The sequence below is a fragment of the Salvelinus sp. IW2-2015 genome, unplaced genomic scaffold (genome assembly GCF_002910315.2).
Source record: "Salvelinus sp. IW2-2015 unplaced genomic scaffold, ASM291031v2 Un_scaffold1887, whole genome shotgun sequence".
Lineage (NCBI taxonomy): Eukaryota > Metazoa > Chordata > Actinopteri > Salmoniformes > Salmonidae > Salvelinus > Salvelinus sp. IW2-2015.
Window position 1 is genome coordinate 148,808 of NW_019943249.1, and position 7,455 is coordinate 156,262.

General features: G+C 46.6%; 2 protein-coding genes across 2 annotated transcripts in view; both read left to right on the forward strand.

The window, feature by feature from the left end:
- The window catches only part of LOC112072308 (host cell factor 1-like), an 11,851-nt gene extending 7,450 nt beyond the window's left edge, over positions 1-4,401 (forward strand). The window contains 7 exon segments of the mRNA XM_024139708.2: positions 369-451; positions 454-481; positions 484-558; positions 2,065-2,361; positions 2,611-2,762; positions 2,991-3,167; positions 4,219-4,401. Coding sequence (XP_023995476.1) covers positions 369-451; positions 454-481; positions 484-558; positions 2,065-2,361; positions 2,611-2,762; positions 2,991-3,167; positions 4,219-4,401 — 995 coding nt within the window.
- A 32-nt stretch (positions 4,402-4,433) lies between these two features.
- LOC112072309 (uncharacterized) overlaps positions 4,434-7,455 on the forward strand; it is a 15,733-nt gene continuing 12,711 nt past the window's right edge. The window contains exons 1-2 of the mRNA XM_024139709.1: positions 4,434-4,452; positions 5,934-6,063. Of these exons, the coding sequence (XP_023995477.1) occupies positions 4,434-4,452; positions 5,934-6,063 (149 nt within the window). The remainder of the gene's footprint in view (positions 4,453-5,933; positions 6,064-7,455) is intronic.

A 7,455-nucleotide genomic window follows, 5' to 3' on the forward strand; every position in this document is an offset into this window, starting at 1 on the left:
CCGTTCAGCACTGACCCGACACACTGGCCGTGTCTCACACCTAGGTCACGTCAGGCTGACCCACACCACTGTCCTGTTCATTCAACGCTAGGTACGTCAGGCTGACCCCGACACACCACTTCTCTTAGATAAAATGTCCTAAATATTTACACATTGACGCCCAGTTTTTATACAACGTTGAGCACAAACACAGCTCAGCAATGAAGCACGGAAATGCCAGACAACAACAAACACCCCCCCCCAAAAAAACGAAATCCGACTGACAAACGTGACCTCGGTTAACAATGTACCCCTCAACCGATCCAGGTAAAAATGCCTGTCCCTCTGTCCCTACTGATCCAATTCACAATTACATTATATTTTACCAGACTCGATGGTGTGGCAAGTCGTTCTGCTGGACTCTCTAGAGGATAATATCCCCAGGGCCCGGGCTGGACACTGCTCCGTAGCCCATTAAACTCACGTCTCTACGTCTGGAGTGGACGGACCGCTACCGCAAAGCCTGGAACAACCTTCAGCGTGGTGCTGTAAAGGACCTCTGGTACCTGGGCCAGGTGAGTCTGCTTCCACCCGTCACGTTCCAATAGTCAGTATTGATCTGTCGCTTATTTCACCTGTATGATGCGGTATTCACCGTCACTTATCATCTAAGTGCGGTTTCACGTATGATGCTGGTTATTCACCGTGCGACACTTCGCATCAGTCAGATATGAATGCTGGTTATTCACCTGTATTGGTATGCTGGTTATTCCCTGTCACTTCATCAGTCATGTGGATGGAATGATTGCTGGATCTAACTCACCTGTCCCACATCCTCTATACAGTCGTAGATTGATCTGCGTTATCACCTGTATGGTGCAGGTGAGTTATGATCACCATGCCACATAATCATCAAGATGACAGTGATTGGTGGAGCTGGTTATTTCCACCGTGAATAGTTGACTGCGTGGTTATTACACCGTGTACAACTTCAATCCCCAAGTCCAACGTACATAGATGCCTCGGTTATTACACCTCGCCCACTTCATTCAAGTCAGGTGTAGGAGGCTGAGTTATTCACCTTTATGATGCTGGTTATTCACCTGTCCACTTCCCATCAGTCCCAGTATGATGGCTGGTGTGATCAGCGCTCGTGGCGTGAGGTGAAACACCAAATTCATCAGTTCTAGGTGGTGGTATGATGCTGCGTATTCACACGTGTATGAATGCTGAGTCTACTATCAGCCTGTCCACTTCTATCAGTCAAGTATGAGCATGGGTTGAGTTCAACCCGGTCACGTTCATCCGTCGTATGATGCTGGAGTTGAATCTGCCCCAATGCCAATAACTGTGCGATGACGGGGGTGTAAGTGGTCACCTTACACAACGGGTATCCAATCCCACCCGTCACACGGTTAACACTATGCTGCTTATATCACCCGTCACGTTCAGTCAGTCGAGTATGATGGCTGGTTAATTCACCTAGGGTAATGCATGCTGGTTAATTCAGCCTGAGCCACGGTCAAAACAGTCGAACCCAAGGATGGTAGGTGATGCATGGGTATTCACCTGGCTATGATGCTGGTTAGTTCACCTGTCAACTCATACGGAGTCCGAGTATTGATTGCTGGTTATTTCACCCGTAACTTCCTCAGTCAGTATGTATGCTGGTTATTTTCACCTGTATGGATTCGCTGGTTAATTCACCTGTCACTTTCAATCCAGTCGTATGATCTGCGGTATTCACCCTCACTTCATCAGTCGATTATGATGGCTGGGTAATTCACCTGTATGATGCTGGTTATTCACCTGTCACTTCATCAGTCAGTATGATGCTGGTTATTCACCCGTCACTTCATCAGTCAGTATGATGCTTGTTTTTCACCCGTCACTTCATCAGTCAGTATGATGCTGGTTATTCACCCGTAACTTCATCAGTCAGTATGATGCTGGTTATTCACAAAAATGCTTGTGTGCGTTAATTGAAWWTTWWTTTWTWWTTTTWAATAAAAAAACATTAATTATTTAATCAGGTTGTTATTTAAATCCTAACTGCTTCTCTGTTTTTTATTCGTCTCCTCACAGAGAAGCCCCGCCCCCCGTCACGGGTGCAGCTGGTGAGAGCCAACACCAGTAGCCTGGAGGTGAGCTGGGGGGCGGTACCAACCGCAGACACCTACCTGTTGCAGCTGCAGAAGTACGATATCCCCCCCGCCTCGGCTGCCACTTCCCCCGGCGTTAGCCCCGCGACGTCACTGCCGGTCAATTCTTCCGCCAAGAGCCCTGTCACCGCCCCGGCGGTGTCCGTCCAGGGCCACCCTCTCCAGGGCCTCACCCTGGTCCCCTCCATGCCCGGGAGTCCAGTCCCTGCTCGCGGACCAGGTTAACCTCTACTTCCTGTTTGTTTAGGCTATTACTGTAATATTTTAAATACTATAGTTTTATTTCTCTGTAACTTTTCAAAACGAAGTAGATTGTAAAGGCTATGGTGAAGGAAAAGACATGCAGTCTAAACTATCTTTTTTTWTTTTTWATTATTAAATATATATWTATTTTTTTWMATCAAAATCAATTGGTTTCTTTCCAGATCAGCAACCATGTAAACGTGTTTTTGTTGTTTCTCCTCTCCAGCTATTCTGAAGGTGTCTGCTCCCCATTCCACCACAGGCACCTCCATCGTCACGGTGAGACAGGCCAACCAGGGCGGGAAATCCCCTGTCATGGTTACATCACTTCCTGCTGGGGTCCGAATGGTGGTGCCGGCCCAGGTCGCACAGGGAACCGTATGAATAAATAATTAATTTATGGTCTCTATATGAGTTCTGGTCAAATGTAGTGTGCACTATGTAGGGTTCTGTCTGGGACTTGGACATTTAACCCGTCAAATAATGGATTAAGACTGAAGAATTGGCACAAAATAGGCTCGTTTAATAAAATATATATATATATTTGGGTGTCCTCACTGTATGTTGTCTCTGTGGGCCTATTCCTATATGCTTCCTCCTTCTCAGCCAATGGGCAGCAGCCCTCAGATGAGTGGCATGGCTGCKCTGGCTGCAGCGGCTGCGGCCACCCAGAAGATCCCGCCCTCCACGGCCACCATGCAGTTGCCAGCTGGTGCCACCATAGTCAAGACAGTGGCCATGAGCCCTGGCGCACAGACTGTCAAAGTAGCTTCGCCTGTTATGGTAAGAGATCCTGCTTGGACTAATAGTAACACACACACACACACACACACACACACACACACACATAGGGTTGTTGTCCTGCTGGAAGGTGAACCTTCGCCCCAGACTGAGATTCTGAGCTCTCTGGAGCAGGTTTTCATCAAGGAACTCTGTACTTTGCTCCGTTCATCTTTCCCTCGATTCTGACTAGTCTCCAAGTCCTTCCGCTGAAAAACATCCCCACTGCATGATGCTGCCACCACCATGCTTCACTGTAGGGTGAAGAGTTCAATCTTGGTTTCATCAGACCTAAGAGAATCTTGTTTCTCATGGTCTGAGAGTCCTTTAGGTGCCTTTTGGCAAACTCCAAGCGGGCTGTCATGTGCCTTTTACTGAGGAGTGGCTTCTGTCTGGTCACTCTACCATAAAGGCCTGATTGGTGGAGTGCTGCGGAGATGATTGTCCTTCTGGAAGGTTCTCCCATCGCCACAGAGGAACTCTGGAACTCTGTCAGTGACAATCGGGTTCTTGGTCATCTCCCTGACCAAGGCCCTTCTCCCTGATTGCTCAGTTTGGCCGGGCGGTCAGCTCTCGGAAGAGTCTTGGTGATTCCAGACTTCTTCTGTTTAAGAATGATGGAGGCCACTGTGTTCTTGGGGATCTTCAATGCTGCAGACATTTTTTGGTACCCTTCCCCAGATCTGTGCCTCGACACAATCCTGTCTCTTTATAATACATTTGCAAAAAATTTGAAAAACCTGTTTTTGCTTTATCATTATGGGGTATTGTGTGTAGATTGATGAGGGCAAAAATGATTTTATACATTTTAGAACAAGGCTGTAACGTAATAAAATGTGGAAAACGTTTAGGGGTCTGAATACTTTCCCGAATACACTGCATACACGAACTGTGTTGTGAGCATAATATTAGAGTACTTTGAAAAAATATATTCAATTTTTATAACACCATTTCAAGTGTCCAGCCCATATGGTCTTTAAAGGCACTACTTATATTAAAACGAATAGTATATATTTGAAGCCTGATCCCCTCCATGTCTTGTTCCTTCTCTCAGATTAGTAACCCAGCTACCCGCATGCTGAAGACTGCTGCGGCTCAGGTGGGCACGTCAGGTGTCGCCACACCCGGAACGCCCAATCGGCCAATCATCACCGTGCACAAGTCTGGCACGGTGACGGTTGCCCAGCAACACCAGGTGGTTACCACGGTAGTGGGAGGAGTCACCAAGACACCATAGACCAATCACCCTGGTCTAAGAGTCCCCCACTAATGGGGGGAGGTGGAACAGGTAAGATGTGTTTTAGGTTCTTAGCAGGATCCAGCTAGCTTCTGGAAACATTCCAGAAATAACTAGAAAAACTAAATAATTGGTTCTAACAGTTTGGGAGTGTTTAAATTAATTAAATTAAACATTTAAATAACAATATTAATGATATAATCGAAATAACTTTTAATAATTCAGAAATAACTTTTTAGATTTTCTCGTTTGTTTTTCTGCTTATGCGCAAAGCTAACCTTGTGTATATGCGTTGTGAAATTGGTTGGTTTGAATGAATCTCAATTCTAATTTCCATGCACCTCTTCCTATTACAATATGTTTAAACAAATCCGGAACATTGAGCTTAAGCAAGTTCGCTGTTCTATCTCTTGACCCAGTTTTGTGAACATGTCCCACAGCCCTGGTTTAGCAGGGACTGCACCTGCATCTGTTTGTGCCCGTCTATACATGACTGCGGCCAAACCAGGGGCAATAACAAGTGATGTCTGCAAGGACGTGCAGCATTGGTAGTTAGGATCCTTCTTGTTGTCTTTACATGAACAGTCCATTTCCCCATGGGGGGGTCACATATTAAAACATGTAAGTAGAACAGTCCATTTTCTCATGGGGGGGGGTCCACAGTATTAAACATGTACAGTAGAAAAGCCTCATGGTCACATTTCATGTACATGACGCCATTCCCAATGGGGGGTACATATTTAAACAATGTACAGTAGAACAGGTCCATTTCCCCATGGGGGGGTCCACTATTAAACATGTACAGTAGAGACAGTCCATTTTCAATGGGGGGTCACATATTCAAACATGTACAAGTCAGAACTAGTCCCTTTCTCCCATGGGGGGGGGTCACAATTTAACATGTACAGTAAGAACAAGTCCCCATTGCTCTATGGGGGGTCAACATATTAAACATGTCCAGTAGAACAGTCGCATTTCTCCTCATGGGGGGTTCACATATTAAAGCATGACAGTAGAAGGACAGTCCATTCTCCCATGGGGGGGTCAACATATTAAACATGACAGTAAAGAGACGTCCTTCTTAGGGGTAATATAAACTGGACAGTAAGAGTCTTCCCATGGGTACATTATTAATTACATTAGGACAATGTAGAAACATCATATTTTTCCCTCAGCGTCCATGTAACATGACAGTAAGAGAACGTCATTCTATGGTTCCATTTAACATGCAGTAGAACAGGTCCTTCAGTCACATATTAAAGATACAGTGATCATCTCCTGGGTCACATATAACATGGACTGACAGCCATCTCCTCATGGTTCTTACGGTGGGGTAGTAGTGCCTTAAAAGGTCTTGAATCATTATATTGGTTCTGACAATGTAATCATAGTGTTCCTAGCATGAACTCCACAGAGTATTCGGATTATTGATATCTATAAATCTGAAGGTTGAATGAATATAAAGTTAGTGAGTCTGTCTTATAATGTTAGACATGTTGTTTTTGACCAGTCTCTCTCTCCTCGTCCTCAAGCTGTCCAACCTTCCAACCTGGGGAAGGTGATGTCTCGTGGTCCCAGACGCCAGCCTGGTCAGCCGGAGCGGTGGACGGGACAGGCTGGCTCCAGCCTACAGCACGGAATTATACAGGTCAGTAAAGTCAGGTAGTGAGTAAGTGGTTAGAGGTTGGGCCGTAACCAAAAGGGTTGCTGGTTCAAATCCCCGAGCTGACAATGTAAAAAAAAAAAATCTGTCGTTCTGCCCCTGAGGCAAGGCAGTAACCGCACTGTTTCCCGGGCGCCGAAGATTTGGCTGTCGAAATACTGCAAGCCCCTCGACCTCTCTGATTCAGAGGGGGTTGGGTTAAATGCGGAAGACACATTTCAGTTATCAACTGACTGGGTTCATCGCCTTTTCCCTTACTCTTGGGGGCAGGTAGCTCAGTTGGGTAGAAGCGTTGGACGCAGTAACCGATAAGGTTGCTGGAATCGATCCCCGATGCTGAACAAGGAAAAATCTGTCGTTCTGGCCCTGGAAACAAGGCAGTTACCACTGTTCGTAGGCCAGTCAATTGAAATAAGAATTTGTTCTTTAAAGGTTAAATAACATTTTTAAAAAAGTATAATCCCGGGTCATTTAGTTCAGGGATGTGTCACTCAGCTCCTCGAGGCCTGATTGGGGGTTTTCACTTTTTCCCCATCCCTAACAAATGCATCTGATTTATAACTAATTACATTTGAAACCAAAGAACCATGATTATGTATTTGCAGGTACTGGGGCAAAATTGTGCCACCATCAGGTGCCCACGAGGATAGTTCCATCGATTTTAGGGTTTGTGTCCACGACTAGTTTAAATCTGTGTGGCCTTATGTTCGAATGTTCTTTAGAATCTGGTGAGAAAATCTCTTGAACAGCCTGCCAGTCAGTACGGACGCCTGCCTAGTCCAGTACGGATCAGCCTAGCCTCGCATCGGTACCAGCTGGGATCCAAGTCCTAGCTCCGTAGTACGGGATAGCCTCAGTCCAGTAACGGGATCAGCCTGTCAGAAGGGATCGCCTCTGGTCCAGTACGGGATCGCCTGGCCTGTCCATGTACGGGATCCCTAGCCTGTGTCGGCCTAGTACTGGGATCAGCCTAGTCTGTACGGGATGGCAAGCCCTAGTACGGGATCAGCTAGTCCTGCCTGGGATCGCTAAGGAGATAGCCTTAGCCTGGTGCCATAGCTGTCGCGATCAGCCTGCTGATCTGATGTACGGGATCAGCCTAGTATTCTCGATGTACGGGATCATCACCAGACCTGAGATATCGCGTCTCGGAGGACATGTTTCTTGTTGTCGTCAGCTTCCAACTCTCTATCTCGACCTCTCCGACCGCCCTGAACCCCTCTATTCGGCCTTCCTTTTTCCAACCAGACAAAAGGTCCCCTCCCGGCGGGCCAACCATCCTGAAGCTGTGAAATCAGCGGAAACGGCAAGCCCACCAACCATCAATCACTACGTCCCAGGCTGGGACCGCGGGGGAAAGCCCACCATCCTTATCTTGACAAAGCGGCATG